This window comes from Rhea americana, unplaced genomic scaffold, assembly GCF_003343005.1.
Source record: "Rhea americana isolate MKP2758 unplaced genomic scaffold, rheAme1 scaffold_42, whole genome shotgun sequence".
NCBI classification, from domain to species: domain Eukaryota; kingdom Metazoa; phylum Chordata; class Aves; order Rheiformes; family Rheidae; genus Rhea; species Rhea americana.
In genome coordinates, this window is record NW_028186557.1 from 2475782 (window position 1) to 2495089 (window position 19308).

Sequence of the window (19308 nt, forward strand, 5' to 3'; positions counted from 1 at the left end):
ACAGAATAATTTGGAGACTGTTGTTGTTTGGGTTTGTTTCCATCCTGGCTTAACGAGCATTAATGACGCCAGTGGCAGGAGGCTCTGCAGCTTCGCCTCTGCCCCTCCTCAGGGCCACCAGAAGGAGGAAGGTGGCTGAGAGCAAACTGAAACGTTTTTTTCTTTTTTTTTTTTCCTCCCCCCCCCCCCCATCTGCCTGGCTGGAACTGCCAAACCTCAGCAGCTCCGATAGTCTTGCATGTTGGCTGTGCTCAGGAGGTTCTCCAGAAAACCTGCCATCGCTTTGCAGTGGCAGGGAAAAAAGGAGCAATGACCCTAAAGGACGAATGTCCTAGGAGGACGAACCCAAAGCCTACAAAATAAACTTGTTTTTTTGGCTTCCAGATGCTACTCTGAAGCTTCTGAGACTACTATTGGTGTCCAGAGTGACAGACTTAATCCTGAGGCCAAGACACATAATTAATGCTGAAATTCTTCCTTACGTAACAGTGCCCGGGACACAGTCGCCCACGAGGGCCAATACTGTGAAAGGTCCTGTCAGCACAGACCTAAAAAGGTATGACTTTACCAATGGCACTTATAACCAGTATGTAATACCAGCAGCTATATAAATCCTCATGTATTCACTGTGGGCTTCAGGCAATTAGGGACCAGGAGCCTAAGAAAATTAGGTGTACACATCCATAAACCAACCCCCCTGAGGGACAGCCATCTTCGAACTGGATGAAAACCCACAGGGAACAGGGAGAACACAGCTTGACCTGCTCCAGACCACAGTAAGGGCTTCTTGCAGAAGACCAAGTAGACCCAAAACTTGGGAACCTTTGGAGCAGTAATTCACAGCAGAGATTTCTGCATGAGCCTAGTTATAAGATGGGTGAAGAAAAAGCAGTGAAATCTCTCAGTCAAGCAGACAGTGACTTAAATTAGCCCATCCTAGACATGATACATCATGGAGAGATCCAATTATTCCATGCCATGTTTTACTCGGGAACAGCTAGCCTCCAAAAACTGACATCCCCTCCCTTCCATGCACCCTCAGCCCAGTGTTGGCTTACTGGTTCATGGCAGTAACTGGAATTTGCTTTCTTGCTTCCYAGCCAGCAGGGATCAGATGGTCACTCAAGAGATGCCCTTGGCTGATGCTGGGAAGCAGCAGGGAAAAGCTCTGGCAGGAGCCTTTATCTGACTGCCATTTGGCTTGGGGAATGCTGTCAGTCCTGAAGGACTTTGAAGGTAGCTGCAAAGAGAGATGCTGAGGTAGATAAATAGAGGAGACTCCAAACTTCTCCATTAATTTTATCGCACAAAATACCTCTTTTCCCTGGGACTATCACAGACCAGATAGTCACTAGGTTGAATGATCATCAAGTTGAGCAATTTCTCTAGATCAAAAGGGTGTAGGGGGACACAACACAGAGACTTTCCACTCATGAATCATATTTAGGCCCAGGCAAACTGCAGACATTTTGTGGCTTGAGAGGTTCAAAAGCCAATTTTACTTTGCTCTGACTCCTTCCCAAAACATCATGGTTTCTATCAAGAAACACAGGTTATTATGGCCTTTCCAAAAGCAGAGAGGAAAGTATGCTCCAAGTGGCTAATTCATAGATAAAACTATTTAACAAACACGGTGCAGTAAGATTTTTTTGGCTGCTTTCTCTTTGTGTAAGGGATAACTTGTGATTTTTTTCAGTGAGGTATGAATTACACTCATCACATCTCAAAACTTACCACTTGCAGATTGGCTGCAATCCATCAGTCATTGCAACTCTGAAATCATCTCTGCAGCTCGARGTGCGAGGCAGGCTGCCTGGGGCTGCCCGATGCCCATGCCGCCTGCCCGCTGTGGGCATTTCATGGACTGCAGAGCATCTCGTCCAAAGAACGGGTGAGAGAGGATGGAGAGCTGTGCCATGCTCTACAAGTCATCCACTGCTGGCTCTGTCTGTACGATCAATTAGTCCCTCAAACAAATAATGGTTTTCAGCCCCTGTCCCACTTAATCCACAATGAATATGGACACACAGGTTGTTTCCTCTTCCACAGTGTTTGTGCACAAACTGCGTCACTTCAAGAGGGAACAGCCAGAGCCGGATTCGCCGGCTTGCTGTGTCCCAAGCAGCACAAAGGAGAAGGAGAGCTAAAACCCTCCCGTGGGGAACAGTTCTGGCCCCAGAGAGAGCCCAGCAGGAGCAGAACTGGCAGGACTGGCTCTTGCTCCACGCCGTGGGGCTGGTGCAAGGGCAGAGCCGCCGAGCGGGGGCAGAGCGGCCAGCCCGCGCTGTGCTCCGACCTTCGCGGTGGGTGGGCTGTCTCTTTGGGAGCGCGGCCAGCTGGCAGAAGGCAGAACAACTCCTTGGCTTCCTCACTTATATCAGGGCTGGGCAGGGAAGCAGRAAGCTGTAGCCAACTGCCAGGCTCTTTGCTCCTTGCTGTGCACCAGAGAGGCTGAATGCAGAAACTTTGACTGCCATCCTGCTCCTTGGGCACCAGGTTTCAAACCTGTGACACGAGCAACACTAAACGGGGGAGCTTCAACTAGAAAGGGTGGATACAGAACAAGAGAAACATTTAAGAGAAAGCATAGGCAATGCAAAGGGCTAAATTAAATCAATAAAATTGTGTCAAAGTCCCCAAGACACAGATAAACATATAAGCATTACGTTACAGTCAGGAGATATTGAAATATTGAGATACTGAAATACGAAGCACACTGTTGCAGCCTTTAGGCACAAGTCAACAAGGATACAGGACCCTTGTTACATCTTCATTGCCGAGTAGATGTCAAAAGGAACGCAACCGGATCCAGAGAAGGCAGACGACAACCCAAARCCTGCACACTAAATGCCACGCACCCATTTCAGCTTCTAACACGTGCACCACAGAGCCTGTGCGCTGAGATGCACTGCACCTCACCACCACAGCGCACACAGGTTTACTTGAAAAACCAAAGGGAGTTTGGAGGAGTCACCTCCTACCACTCCTTCCACCACATAATCTTGTACGTAATTCCCAGCGCTACGCTGCACAGTTCACATGGCTTTTCCCAGTTTCCCACCCAAGCCCTTTCCAGCCCCCTTCCTTTTCCTCTACAATAAACAAAACGGCCATGACCCACTTTGGCACGGCTCTGCGACTCTGCTGCCCGCCCCCAAAATGGCCCAGATCCAGGAGCTTGGCTACCTCGCAATGCCGCATGTTCCCTCACCACTTTAGCGGTTCAGATGCAAATATTCACATTCTTATTGGACAAACTTTGCCATGGCAAAATGCCTGGATCTGAGATTTAGCTAGAAAATAACCTCTCTTAGCTGGAAGTAATTTTTCTCATTCAGGAGCACTTCTCCASTATTCCTATGCTGCTAAGAGATTTGTGAAAACTGCTCTAGACGTTAATAATAAATGGTGCTTCTGAATCTTTAATTGATTCTGACAAAATCAGTTCAGAACCTGGAGCATCTCTGCGGTTTTGAATATATCACGCCCTATAAGTAGCTCAATCGCTATGGTTTGCTCCTGTTTCCATTGCTGGCACTGGGAATTTTGCCACTAGCTTTAGTGGAATAATAATCAGGTAATACAATTTTGAGACTAAATTGTGCCTTTAGGCATGGCCTCATAAAAGGGGAGGCGTTCGATCCTACTCACAGCAAAGGTGCTGTGACTCAGAGGCCAGATGATGAGTAACGCTTTCCCCTCGCTCCATGGGGATGGGAAAAGGCCATTTCCACTCTAGCCRGCACCAGCAGCTAACTGCAACCTCGCAGCTACCACCGTGCCAGCCATCCTGCCCGAGGACGGGTCCTCGCCCCACGGCCGCCAGCTCCGGCTCGCGTTGCAGCACCACGACTGCTAGAGACACTACTATTACCTGCCACGGCTTTACAAGGCGTGGGCACAGTTCGAGCTATGACCTCTAATTGCGAGGCGCTGGGTGAACGCGGCAAAGGAATCGGAGGTGCTCGGCACCCTGGAGCTTCTAGCCTGTAGGATTACTTTGCGTTTGGAGACTGATTTTCGAGTTCTTTCGCTGTGACAAAGCTAAAAGTTTTTGAATTTTCTTCTGTGGAAATTCTGAGTATAAAGCATGCAACTACTGCTGCAATGTTGCAACCTAAAAGTTGACATTCTAAGGAGTCATTACTTTCAGGGTTTTTTTTAATGCAATCGTTACAGGCAGCTGATGACTTTGAACCAGGGAAGCCATTTCAATCGTATCTCTGATATACTAAAAGCTATTAAGAGACTTTAGAAAAATCCCTTTCTTTGTATAGCAACTGAGTATCTAAAACCCACTGGCATAAACAACAAAATTTGGAAATTGGGATTATTGACCAAAGAAACATTAGTAGCTGTATCTTGCCACTGCTAAAAGACTATGTCAAATCCTCCCTGTATAGCAATGCCAGCTGCTGCAGGCTAACTGTATCAACTATACCCATTTTCTCATCATCACTCTTACATACATAGTAGCTTCACCCACTGCAACATGTCATGTTGCAAGAAATCTTCCATTTCAGCAAGCCAGAGAGAGCAGATGCAATAGCATTTTGTTGGCATAATCTTTCTTCTAAAAAAAAAAAAAAGTATAAAAAATTTATTATAATTAAGGCTGACAGAGACCTTTTCCTCACCTATAAACATCAGTCTTCCTAATGCTAACTCAGGGGTCATATTTGCTGATATTAATACCGAAAGCTTTCTCGATTCAAATTTTAATTCTAGGAGGCAGATGGGTACAGAAAAGGCCAATATAATGACGAGATTAACACCAGGCAACTTGAGAACAAAAGTTTTCAAAATTGGGTGTAAAATTATAGGCCTGAGTGCCCTTGATAATCAGGGAACATATTAAGAGTCAGACTAACTTTGGATAAAGAAGTGCAATAATATTTACAGACAGTTTTCAAAAATAGTTTTACATGACTATTAAAAATGGAAATATTTCCATTTTTATTTTTTCTCCTCTTGCCTTGCCTTTGACTTTTTTTTTTTGTCCCCAAAGGGAAAAAGAGAGGACAAAAGACAGTGTCAAAAAAGGTCATTTATTATTTTAGAAAGTTCTAATCTAAACATTTTGAAGTAATCTGAGGTTTTAAGGAATCCGCCTAATTCTGGGCTCCTTTCTTTAAGGATCTGGCTGCAATCCTTACATGCAGCTATTTCTTAATTTGCCTCTGTGTGTTTTTGCATCTGTGTGTTACTAATCGTGAAACGCCTCCAGAAGGACGTAGGATTTGAACGAAGAATGACAGGACACACTGCCACACCTAAGCCAAATCGCTTATCCCCTCCATGTAGGRGCGATATTACTTATTTTTAGTGCACTGGTACGTGAATTCCCAGCTAACACTAAACTCTCATCTCAAGCACTTGCTAACTGGGCGTCCGAGCCTCCAAGAGTACAAGTTATTACACGCGAGCGTAACAACTACGCGAAAGGAGGACAACAGTGAAGGTACCAGGGACGTGCACTTTGGGAAAGGTTTTCTGGCCCTGCGGCAGACGGACGGCTAGACGAGCTCTCGAGGCCCCTTCGAGCTCTGGSTTTTTACGATTTATACGCGCTCGCTTTGTGCAAGGCTTGCAGGTTTCAAATCAATCCCTTTAAATAACAATACGGGAGAAAGAGGCACTAGCAGAGCCAATAACTTCTGTAGGCTATTCAGTAGCCCTTAGTCATGTGGAAAGTTGTATTAAAGTTCGCAGACTATGTACAGTGGAGTCAATGGGGCACAGAGATCTGATACGCGGATCTCAAAACAGGACTGTTCTTCGTAAGCACAAATGTAAATCAGGACTCAACTGTCCCGCAGAGTGACTGATTAAACATGACATGGAAACGTGAGAGGCTGTTTTCTCTGCATTTTCCGTTCTGATCAAGTCCAGGGAACCAATGCTTTAAACATGCTGTAAAAGAGCCCAGCTCACAACCACGCAACAAGCACATTTTAGGGGACAACACCGTAGAAGATATACCACCTATAAGCACAAATCAACCTACACGAGCTGTTGACTGTCACCACTAACACTGGTTATCTTTGACATGAGTTTTCCCACCCGGACAGATATTCCTATATATTTTCTAAAGCCGAATGAAGGACTTTCAGAGACTCTAGCAGGGAAACGTCTCTTCTGCACTAAGCAGTTTCCTCTAGGGACTGGGCTTTTAGCACGCTATCGGGTGCCAGTTCACCACTTTCAGCTGATCTGCTTCACTCGTTCACCCTAAAAATCAGCTTATATTTCATTCTTTCTGCTGCTCTTATTATGTAGCCCACCTTTAATTTTGCCCTGCTCTCAAATATATGCTCTAGTCTCCCTGGCCCCGATTCTGGAAAGCACGAAGTCTAGGAGCTCTCCTGAATCGARGCCTTGAAGCAATACGGACCATCTCCCGCAGCCGGAATTACGGTGCTCCACAGAGTGAACCCATTTCAGTGCCAGCTGAGCTGCTTCCCACCTCCTCCCCTCCGACACCTCGTTAAACAAAATCTTTACCTTATTTGCTAAGAGGAACATAGCTATGGGCAGCACCTAAGCAAAGCAAGGGTGATCCCTGCGTAGCCCCCTGCCCCCAGCCAGCCTTGCTGGGCACTGCTGGTAGCAGCAGYGGACTCAGATGACTGCCAGCTTAAATCCTTGAGGAAAGTCCACTTGGCTTCAGGGGAAACAAGATCTGACTCCAGATGTGAAAAAGGGTAACCTGAGATGAGAATTAAAAAAAAAAAAAGAAAGTCACAATTTGCAAAAAGAACAGAGAGAGCATGGGAGAAGCCATGTCTATAATGTCTTGACCTTTGGAAAAAGCAAACATCGCACTAGTAAGATTAGCACTGTTAACAGTGACTCTGTGTAATTAGAAAAGGCATTTGGCTTCTGTTTTCAGCATGTAATTTTTAATTGATTTTGCTGAAAGGAACTTTACTGTTGATTCTGTTAATACAAATTTTTGGCAAAATTGGTGTCCTTAAAAGGCTTATGTAAACCTTCCTCCAAACGTCACAGGCGTGTTGTTTGAATTGGCAGGGAATTAACTTGTTACAAAAAATTAATTCTCTATAAAAACCAAGAGTCATGGGACATACAGCTGCAGTCCTGATGGGTCTCCTGAACTAAGCAAGGCAATGATTTCAGAGACCTGGCCAGCACCCAGCAATCTTTCCAGAAATCACAGGAGAAGGTGCTTTTCCCCATCATAACAAGCTTTACACACATGAAGGCGATGCTTCCAGATAACACACAGAAACAAGGCCTTAACACTTGCCATTAACAAGCACATCATATTTTCTTCAAGAGCTAGTATTCAGCCCCAAGGCAAGACCATGCTCTCATCTGCATAATTGCACCATTACCTTCTGCCTTCCAAAGGACCATGCCCAATGGTTTGCTGCCTTTTATTTCGGTGGSTGGTGCAACAACAGAGCACGGGGACTCTGTGCACACCCTGCCACATTCAGAAGTGTGACAGAGCACATGCAGACACCCTTATTATCTCTAGAAGAGCCAGGTGCATTAGAAACATCTATATAGCTGTAATGGCAGTGGAACAAGCTAACTAGCACGAGCCCTCAGAATACAACAAGTTTCTCGTTCATCCWGCAGCCAGTTTTCTCCCTAGCTTTTCCATCCCAACTCTTTAGCTCCTCTAGCTCTTAGTCAGCTCTATTACCTACATCCTACGCTGCCTATACCCTTGATGCTATACCTACCATTGCACTGTGCTGAGCTGCGAGTTGGGCCACATCGCGCTCTGCTAYGCAATCCGTACCCGGGGCTGGCGCAACCAGTATTGCAGCACAGGGTGCAGAGGTGACGCTACCTCTGCTTCCAGATATAGGTAAGCTCAGACTAACTTAGGTATGTCAACATGTACTGCCTGCTGTACCGCCTCCGTGGGTAGCAGAGACACACTCTGAAAAGTAACCCTGTCTCATCTCCCACCATATCCCCACTGACACACATTCACAGAGGGAAGAAGGAAGCACGCTGCTTGCCTTTACAAGTAAGCTTAAAGAAGCAATGCAAGAATACTGCCCCRGTGAGCAAAGATTGTATCTACAACAGCTTTGAGCATCACCTAACCTTTTTTTGGCAACAATCAACTCAAGCTGATCCCAAATATGTCCTTGTGCTACCCTTCTGTGGTCAGGGGTGCAAAATATACTGTGATTTGACATGTTGAAAAGCTTCTCTTCACGGCTGGATTAATTCTAGTTCTACCCCCTGTATGATAGGATATGGAACTGTGCTATACTTGTCAACATTTTTTTTTTTTAAGGAAGCAACTATAAATAGGCGGTGTTGATTTGACAGCTAAAACTCAGCTGAGGGCAAGTCAGAGATGTTTCTTTGATGAGGCCAGAAAGTCATTTCTCTTTTGCAGTGTTGCAAATACAAAAAAGAACTATGAAATTGATAACTCATTTTCAGAAACGCCAAGTATGTCCATACACATTTGCAGGACTTCCAGTCAGGCCAGGGCTTAGTAACGAAAATCAGACTTTCATTCAATGACTGCATCCAAATGAGAAGCAATCACTGAAAAATTCAYGAAAGATCACGAAAATCATCCTATGAGAGTGTCAATCCAGCAGGGAGTCTGGTTTTCATTGTAAAAAGTCACAGCTCACCAAAATACACCATCTGCCCAAGGAACACCATCCTTGCGGATTCACAGTAYCTTTGTGCAGAAATACTGCACAAAGCTATTTCAAATTAGCTATGTGTGCCAGGAAAAGGAAACGATAAAACTCCTGCCTGGATCTCGTTGTGTCGCACACCTCTCCAAAGCCCAGTGTTTGCAACCCAACACAAAACTATCTCAGCACGACGCAGCCACAACCTGCAGCTCCGCATCTTCCAGAACGGAGTCACCCCAACTAATCTAAACAAATCCAAGTCAGCTTCATGCAGCTGAAGCTACCCGACCTCACAGTTCGACCAGTTTCCCTACAAAAAGATCGAAGCCCATTCAGGTGTTCGAGGAGCTTTTCAATTACTCCTCCACTTTCTGTCATGAATTCCAGTAGCACTTGAAGAGTGCCAAAAATTCAGAGAGATAGATTACTTCTACCTGGTGACAGGCAGGAGGAGGACACAGGACAAGCTGCAAGCACAGAGGCGTTACGTTATGTGCAGACACAATTTTGCTGCTGAATGATTGACAATAACTACTGGATGTCACTATTTTAAGGATAATGTCATTTGTGTAATTATCTGGCAGGGGCTCTCTTCAGAGGCTGGCATTATTCACAAGGGAAGAATTAGACTGAAATCCAGCTGCAGAGTAAGCAGATTTGCTATTCTGTGCAGACAATCTCTGTGCTTTAGAAGCTCAATGCATACGGTGTAAATCGCTGGTAATTCTCATACTCTCAAGACCCAGAGAATACTAACATGACATGCCTTCTCTATTTAACTGTGCCACATATATCTTATGATTTCATACTTAAAAAATAGTGTAATGTTCTCTCYTTCTGCACCTGACCATCTGTTTCTTATTGGAGCTCAAGCTAGAAAAAGAAGGAAGTTGCTTTTACTTGGTTTATCTTACAATCTCGCCATCAGGAAAGTGTCCCTAGCGCAACCCTTGGGCCAGTTTAGCTACGCTGGTTTTAGAGCCAGGATCAAAACCTGAGTTTATTTGATGTGGAAAGATACACTACCAAACACAGAACAGCATCACCTGAGCTCAGCTACGCAAAGCTCAAAACCGAACATCTGGTCAAACCCACAGTACGAAACGGCACTGACAGAGACCGACTTTACCTGGAATCGCTCCCATCCTGGACCCCGCTGTGGGTTCCAGGGTACCAAGCGTAACGAGCAGCAAAGGGAGAGAGTTAACGTCACTCTTTGCAGTGCTAGCATGCCACAGGTGGGACTGAGCAGGGCTATGGTGCACTGTACTTAAACACGCATGCTTTGCTGTGGGAATCCAACTAACAGGGCTCAGATGAAACAACTGACYGCTCCTCCTCTCCAGCACTCTGGGCAAGAAGATACCAGAAGCACTCTGCAAGGCATGTCAGAACGAGACCTTTCCGTTTAACCAGGTTGTCTGAAGCCCCCCTGCTCAAGTTGCTCTGTTCTGCCCCAGAAAAGGCCTTGTTCTGCCCCTTGGTTTATGCACAGGGATGACCTTGGTCAGAGAGGCCACCGCAAAGCAGACTGTCTGGCTGATCCACGCCTTGATGTTTGCACCGACAGCGGAGCACTTTGGCAGCACGGAAGAGAACACAAATAACCAAACTGTCCCCCTGGGTACTGAAGAATGACAAAACAACAATGCTATGTATGGGAAATGGCTTCCAACCAAGGGCTTCCTGAGAACAACCATAATCCTTGAGGCCTGGGAGCAGAGGCTCATGGAGGGAAGCAGCAACGCTCGGATTCTGCTGCAAACCCAAACGTGCCAAATGCAGGCATGGACAGGAAAAAAAAAAAAAAAAAAACTCTTGCTGTAGGATCGTAGCAGGAAAGAAAACACATTTAGTAGYTGAGCAGCACTGGATAGGTATGTCAGATAGGGTTTGATCACAGTCCCATAGCTAATACAGGAAAATAAAGAGGCAGGGTGTAGCTATCACAGATTGGCCTTTAAATAACAAGGCACACAGTGGCAAGGGCAACAGCTCCTTGTACTTACCTCCGGGACAACCCAGTAAGGTTTTACTTAGTGCCTCCCTCTGTCATTGCTCTGACATGTGCTCTACAGCAGGATACAGCCAGACCAGCACTGCGGAGGCCTCTGTTTTTCAGCAGATAACACCCAGCAGGTAGCCAGCCCTTCACCGAAGGGCATCTAGGTGCAGTTTGAAGAGTGATTCTTCAACTGATACAAAGCAGCTAAGTCAACAGAGYCATGTGAATTGGCATCAGCACATCATCTAGCCCCTGTGCCCTGGGAGCAAAACCCTATTTTTCTCCCTGTTCGCACATCCATCATTGAAAATCCTCCCTGTAGTCAATACCGCAGACAGTAGTTTCACTCCTTCCTGGGAGCTGGACACACCTTTGACGATCTGCAGTGTGAAAGTGCTGGTACTGTTATCCCATCTGCCAACTTGTTCCTGGTGGGCAGCAAGCGACAGTTATCTACCCCGGGAGAAAACTCAAGCTATCGCCTCAGCTGTGAGGTTCAAACAAAGAGAATGAATGAATGCAGAGCTCACCGATAAATGATGCCTCTTTCATGGAGAAACATAAGGGCTGAAATAATTTCTGCAGCATAGAAGCGGGCCCGATCTTCATCGAAGCGACGCGACTTCTGAATATGGAACATCAAGTCCCCGCCATTTACGAACTCCATGACAAAGAACAGACGATCCTTCACACACGCAAACACAACAGACACAAACAGCATTAAACAGATACAAACAGCAGTATTAATTAATTAATAGTAATTAATTGATCCTCTATCATACATAGACACTTCTAAATAAAACAGTTAAACAAAAACAGAGCAAAAACCCATTAGATGTTGGGGGGGAAAAAAAATCTGAGTTTTATAGAAGTTCAGTCAAAAGCAGGAAGATCTGTCAGTTCCTCCTCACCCTGCAGTCCTCCCACCTCCCCAGATTTTGCCCAGGAGTGAAATGAGATCCTGTTCACGTGCAGACTGAAAATACCCATAGGTGTGTGCTTATCAATAACCAGCTCCGGGAAGGTTTCCTGAACTATCCTTAGCCTGAATGCCGCAGAGGATGGTGTCTCTTCAGTAGCATTCTCTGAGCAGTCACAACAAAAATCTGTCRGAAACGGTTTACTCTCTGCTAAACACGGCAGTTTTCTCAAGAAAAAAATGTTACTACGGACTCCAATTAATCTCTGCTACTCTAGAGAATCTCATGACCRGGCGCAGGTACACATCCGGCAGCAAAAGCACTGCCAACGCACACACAACCAGAAATCCCAGTCTCAAAACATCCTTCAGAAATGAGCTCGGGCTGACTCTGTCCAGCGTAGGAGGGCTTGGTTTGCGGGGCATAACCACACCGCTCGCTGCCTTCAGCTGCACCGCGTTGACTCGGGAGCTCTGAGACAGCAACACCGACGCTGTCTCTAGGGTGTCCCTAGTCTCTGTTTCCCAGGGGGTTTGCACTGTTTTGCAGAATGGGATTTCCAGCAATACGCTTGCATGACAACTGCCTTTCAAACCTTCAGCTCTCAGCTTTCCTCATAGCTCTGATTGACTTTCACGTGATGAAGGCACTGATAAGAACAAAATATATACCATAGTTTCTGCTGGGCAGAAAAGCAATCTGTTCAATAAAGCTCWGTTTATTAACCACAGCTGCTGATTTCTGAAGGGTTCCCCCCCCCCCCTTTGCTCTAGTTATTGCGAAAGTCTACAGATGAGGATACGCTTGCTTAAACTGCACGTTCAACAGTCTGGATACCCAAATGCAGGTTTAACTTGTGCAAAAAGAGTACTTGCTTACTTGTGAGAGGGAGGGTACATAATAATTTGACACAAAACTAAGCCCTAGGATTCTCTCAAACTGAATCTAAATTTCCCCTTTATTATATYGCTTCAGTACATTTAGCACTGACTGTTTTGGTTTTACTGAATAATATGGGGARCAAGCAGACTGGAAAATAAGCATACAATTCATTTGAGATCAGTCAGACTTTTAGTGGTACTATTTGCCCTTCTCTCTCCCCCTACAAACCCCTTCCCAGATCTGACATTAATCATCTACAAGCTGAAGTTTTAAACCCTGTCTGAATTTAAGAGGATAACCGCTGTCATTCTCCACTTTCTGGCAGCCAGCCAGCTTGAAATGACTACTGCTGTTAACATCTCGGGATGCATGGAGCAGAAGAAAAGCAACCGGGAATCCTCTCATTCTTCTCCAGGCTCAAGCAGAGAAGCAAATGGCTCATGACAGACGAGGACAGTGCTCTTCTCAACCCCATCCGGGGCTCTTAACCAGCTTCTCTTGGGCCCCTTCCAGAAGCAGCAAAGCTAAGATAAGCGCGTTCCCAGTAATCTAAAAATACTGCTGTGGTAGCACCAAAGCCTTGTGTTGAGTGCTAATTCCAGTCCACACACACACAAAACCAGTTTTTCATTGTTTCACCCTGCCATGATCTTAGAGTAGTATAAAGACGCTTTGGCCAGCTGGTCTGCAACAGYAGCATAGCTAGAGCAGCACAGAGCTACAATCCCACCGGGAACCTGGGACCTGCAGCCCACGCCAGACCTTTGCTGCCACATCTTCACAGCAGTCGCTGAACTCCGTCTGGCCGTGCCATGCCTACCTGCTCCGCAGCCCATCCTCCAGCTGCTGYGCACACAGCTGCTGCCTTGCCAGCTGGGCCAGCTTTCACATCGCTCTGATACGCCTTCCCACCTCCTTCCACGATGATCTCTCCACATGCCACGTGCTCATCTARCCCAGCCTGTCCAGGTCTCTCTTCAAGCCCAAACTTAAAAAAAAAAACCCTCTGCCAGATCTTCTACAGAAAATAATTTAATTTACCAGCAACCAGCAGAGCTCTGTGTGTGTATTTATGTAAGCACTGCATATGCTTGTATAAACATGCATACAGTTAAGAACACATATTTTCCACTCTTTTCTTAAAGAGGAGCTTCAGAGAAACAAAATTAATCCTTAAAACATACATGTCCAGTTTCTCCAGTGCTGGCAAAACTCCACGGCCCTTCTCGGACTTTGGATGTGTTTAAAGGAGAACACCTTCTCTTCTTTCTCAAACGCTTAGGTGAGCACTCAAACAGCCTATGCTGAAATGCGCATCCCTGCTGAATTACATCCACCTGAATTAACAGTTTTTTATAACAAACACAGCTCTTGCTTCAGACTAACTGCAAGCCTGAATGAGTATCACCGCATGTGTACCTACTGCGGTCACAAATGCAACGGCCAAGGATTCACCTCCACCCATGGTCTCGTTCACAGGTCAAACGTAAATAAGGATTATTTAATTACTGAAGCTCTCCCATCTAGGCTTAATAGAACTTTTGCCTAGCCAAATTAGTTCTCGCTCCTCCTTTTTTTCTTTTCTTTATTTTTTTTTGGTCAGCTAATTATCTATCCAATTTAGTAAAACTTAGAGAGCCTATGGGGTTACTGAAGAAAAGATAAGGTTGGATGTTACAAGTTCTTCATAATACAGCATTTGTGCACTGGCCTCCTACGCACCTGGAAGTAAATATTAGAACCATCAGCGCTAATGACTGTCCTTCAGGGATCAGGATCTGAGAATGAAAGCAACGTTTTTCTTTTTTATCCGTAAGCAAGGCCATCAGCTTGCCAGACCAACCACTCTTCTAAGAACTGTTGAGAAGTAAAATAAGCTTTTCAAACAGTGATATTTCATGGAAAAAAAAAGGCAATCTGAAGCATACAGAGTAAGGGAGAACAAACAGCATTAAAAGAGAGCAGGAAAGGGAAATCTCAAAATAGTGGATAGCTCAGATACTTGTATATGTTTGTACTTGATACATCTGACGTGACTCCACCAATTTCCCCTGAGCCCAGGTGCTCTGAGCACCAGTGACAGAAGGCTCAGGTTAGCTCTGAGTTAAGGTGGCAGATCATAGTTCGTCTCCTGGGAACATCCTCAACTGGCAATTCGACAGAGTTGTGTGCCCCATATCTGGGCAGCCCTGAACGGGAGTTAGGATTTGAAAGCTGAAGTGGGTTGATCAGACAGGGGTTAATGCTGAAATCCTCACAACTGTTTTATATTTTGCAGTGCTCAGAAGTTTTCCCTAATCTATTATCTCTGTTTGACGCTGGCGAAAGTAAGAAAGAGATTTTGAGTCAACAGGAAATGGTGACGTTAAAGCCTTCACAGCAACAGCAGCCACATGAGGAAATCACATTGCACCATTTCTCGACCGGGATCGAGATGAGCAGAGGTCCAGAACACTTGTTACTGTAAATTAAAGAAACATTTGAAGGAAACAAAGTCCATGGAGTCAGATACGCTCTTTCCAAAGCCAGCCTACATCTAGAGATTAACTCTGCCAATTTCAGGGCAAGAGAAATGGGTTTTTACATTTATTTGTTTAAATTTGAGTTTGCCATGCCCTATTAGCAGGGTAGGGGCTGTTGGAAGCATATACAATGCTGTTTGATATGAATTAAATGTATCTGCTTGGTTTATTTGTTAGTTTGTTGTCTTAGTGAGGTGTTGGTGGCTGAAGGGAGACTCCAATTCCAAAACCATTGGGAGGGACAAGCCAAATACAGGTTACCAGCCCTTGCAAACACAAGAATTTGTCAAGCTCCAACTTAAACGCCAGTTTAGCTCTTTGTCCCCACCAACTCCACTAGAAGACTGCTTTGAACCCTCAAATCTTCCCTCTTCGTTGTCACAGGGGGGAAAAATAATCCAGATTCTATTGAACATCTTTTCCCTCCTCGCACCAAAAAAGGGCCAGTACAATGGCTAATTTCTACCACTTCCAGTTAAGAGTCACAGCTGATGGCCATGCCCAAGCCAGACAAGGTCAGACAAGGCTTCTGCTGATGGCTGGAGTAAGAGCCTTACCTCTGTTCATAGGTGTTTGTGCTAAAGTAAATGGGAGAAGGCAGTACCAYGGCCCTAGTTCAGGCTCTACAGAGGGAGAAGGGGAAGTGAAGCATTTCCTATGCACAGACACGAGGGCAGGTAATGGCAAAGTTGCCTCCCCTTACTGTAGCCCTGCAAAAGCCACTCTGCCAAGGACAGGAGGGAGGCCAGAGGAGACTTCTCTCAGGACAGGCACCAGTGGAAGAATATCACAGGGATTCAAGACCCACACATAAATGCTAAGGAAGCCACCAAAAGGACCTCTTCAGCCTCCAGAACATGYCCTTTGCAGCAGAGCTCTCACAGGCTGCTGATTCTATCCATACTGATGCCTCTGCAGGAGAAGGGGCTGAGACACCCCAGTAGGAACACAACTCCAGAGTAGTTTTTATGCAARCCTTCTCTTTAGCTGACAGTTGCCATATAAAGCATCATCTGGAAGAAATGGAGACCTGGTGAAATGTGGTTTAGAGCTGGTCCAGTTTCTCCCAAAAAAATCTGTCTGGCTCTGGAATTCTGCTAAGTTTGCATTTCATCTTTGTGGAAGTAACTCGTGCACATAACACATTAGAAAAACAGCTTTGGGCCTCATCTGAGTTCACTGAAGCCAAACGGTTTCCCCAAGAAAACAGTCATTTTTCACTGTTTTGGCAGTTTATGCTTTGCAGAGTGGAAGGCAAGCTTTCAAAATTATCTCCATATAGAGACAGCTGTGTCACCGCATCGCAGTGAAAGGTTATTGCTTCCAAAAAGAGTAGTGAAGCTTAGAGAGTTTTTAAGCAAATTATTGCAAGATAATCACAGGAGCTGGCAGGCTCCCTTAGTGCTCTCGATGTTCCTTTTCTCCCATTGTGGTCCCACAAACCAACCTGCCCTTACGTCTTGTTGGAAGTGTGTAAATAAACTGTCTTGTCAGGACCAGGCTTTTGAAAGCCACCCATCACTAGGGGTGCAAGCGTCCATCCGTATCTGGGTCAAGGCACTCCGAAGCACAGGATCTGGGAAAGGAATGCTAAACAGATTCTTTTCACAATATTTATTTTCATGGGAGTAACACAACTAGTAACTGTGCTCAGACTATTTGCTGTGCCCTGAAATGCCTCTCTTCCCTACTCAGCCCTTCGACCAGCTCTGGATCCTCAGGAGCTCCCTACTGCTCCCAGCTAAGAGGTTTACATGAGAGCATGCTGCTCAAATGGCTATGCTTGGCAGTGTTTCAGAACTGGACAAGATTACAGGTGTCAYCAGAACAGGCTCACCAAGGGGGAACTGCTGAAACCACCTCTGTGCACACGCAGACATGCACCAGTGCAGAGCAAACGATCTCAGCCCCAAACTTCCGGACAGKGTCGAAGCAGCACTCAGCTGACTGTGGTGGAACAAGACATTGGTTTATGCTAGGTGAAGATTTAATCCTTTGATTTCAAATAAGAATAACTACATTAAGTAGAAGAGAAGAAATATCTCCGTGCCATGCTTGCTCGGCTGGAATTATCCGTACACATTCGTTATGCTGCTTAAACACAGCCACAGCGATGAGCGCCACTGGCACCTGCCACTGCTCAGCCCACCGCTGCCACCCAAGAATCCCAGCCGACAAAGACACAATCCGCCAGCTGATTTTTGGTGGCTCTACGAGCCATTTTACCTCTCTGCTTCAGTGACTCTAAAAGTACGTGTCAGCATCAACAACAATTTGTACCTAGGAGAAAGCAAACCACAGAAAGGGGATGTGCCACTAACAGTATCGTAGACCTGGGGCTACAGATATGGAAGAGATCACCGCGTGCCACACCACATCCAAAAGGCTGGGCAAAAAGGTTTCTTTCTTGTGGTGTTTTCTATTTTTTTTTTCCAGCCAGATGGAGATGCACTGAAAATTCAGCACATACAGAAATGGGGTAAGCAGCATGCTGCACTTCCTTGAGGCTCATCTGGACCACAATCAGTGAATAAACTTGAGAAACACAGGCTGGTTCCCCATACTAGACGGATTTTTAGCTTTTTCACCAGTGAACCGTTGGTGCCACCATCACAACCCCAGGGCTGGGGCAGCTATCGCTTACAACTGCGTTATGCTATTTTGTGCTGCTGACAGTGGCTCATCGCAGACTTCCCTACGCCGTGTCAGCGAGGCACATAAGCATGGCCTAGAGAATAGCAAATTGGCTCTTCCCATTTGCATAAACAAACTCTCCAGGGTCCCTCAGGGTAAAGGCTGCTGCGTGTGCGCATGTGTGCACAGCACAGTATTAACCCTGAGCTAAATCCAGAAGAGCTGAACAGCTCCGACTCAGTGCAAGCCAATGGGAGCTGTGAGTTCCTATTTGCTTAAAAACAAACAAACAAAAAAACCCACAAGAACTTAACTACATCCTCCAGATTTCTGCGCACATTTTCTTAACTGCTCTGCTGAAATTTTAACTTCACAGGCTGAAGATCTTTTGCAACACAGAGTCAAATTTGATCATTTCTCTGGAACAATGCACCCTTTGAGATACATGGGTGAACATATGCGCTGCCGTCTTCCTCATCCCCTCCCCTCAAGATGTTTTAATTCACAGTAGAATTATACAATCAGCTCACCTTATGACCAGAAACTTGTATTCAATCTGCACAAAAGAGATGATTTTTATAACTCTTGTTCATTTTTATCTGTYTCATTGGAAACAAAACACTCAACTAGAAAAAAAAATCTCAGGTATTAGATTAACCAATTAAATCACATACAAAAACTTTCCGTGTAATCCCAGCTCCAAAAGAAAGCATCAGCTTGGCCACTAAACCAAACTCAAATAAAGATTTAAGATAAAATGAGAGAATAAAATAAAATTAAATCCCCTCCCAGCAGACCTTCATACACGGCACAGGAAACTCCATAAATACTCTATCTCGCTTGAAAGATTAAAACATGAAGGGTTAACCAGACCTAGAGAGGAATAAATTCAGGAATAAGGAACCATGAGAGACTATATCAAGCTATACGCATCACCCTCCAATCAAGGATTTGTAGGAAGCCTGTTCCCCCAGCCGGTTGCTACTATCAGGGTATCTCAGAAGATAGCTCTGTAARGATCATGTGAGGTGCTCTTTTTACAGCTCTCATTTCAGTACAAGCTATTGGTATTGCTGTTTCCAGTTCAGAGTGATGAACTTGAGACAGCTGTGGACTGCTTTTCAAAAATACTTACTGTCTGCAATATCTGCTAACCTCAGACTGTGCTGGGGAAAGCTAGAGACCTCTAAAACCTTGGCTAAAGGTCCTCAAAAAATAAAGCACCAAAATACTCAACAGCCCACTTGGAAGTGGCTTGCCACTAGGGTTTTTTGGATCCACCCTTGCACCTTAAACACTGGCATGCAATATAGATTTAAACAGATTTAAACCTAAAAGTACTGCTGGTTGAGCCATAGCTGGTTAGCTTTTCTCTGAGTTTTGATAACAGTTTTTTTTTCAATGTGAACTGGCACCCAGCCACTCAGGCTGTTTGCAAGTTGGCTYACTTTTCAACCCCTTTTTATGCCACAACTTCCTAGATTTTAAGGCCAAACAAAAATACTACTTTCATTTACGATGACTAAGRGTATGCAGCAATCTCCTTCAGTTAACACTGTACTGAGCCTGACAGATTTGTCTGACTAACAGTTATTCCTCATAAGCCATTGCAGATGGAGGTGGACATTTTCTCAACTTCGTTCGTGGACCCCTAGCAACTAGGGCAGGAAAGTTTTATTAGGTGGCTACAACAGTGCTAA

At 45.2% G+C, this 19308-nt stretch overlaps 1 protein-coding gene across 1 annotated transcript in view; it reads right to left on the reverse strand.

The window, feature by feature from the left end:
* PRKCH (protein kinase C eta) overlaps positions 1-19308 on the reverse strand; it is a 117490-nt gene that overhangs the window by 34039 nt on the left and 64143 nt on the right. Inside the window, exon 10 of the mRNA XM_085315041.1 lies at positions 11181-11335. Coding sequence (XP_085171167.1) covers positions 11181-11335 — 155 coding nt within the window. The remainder of the gene's footprint in view (positions 1-11180; positions 11336-19308) is intronic.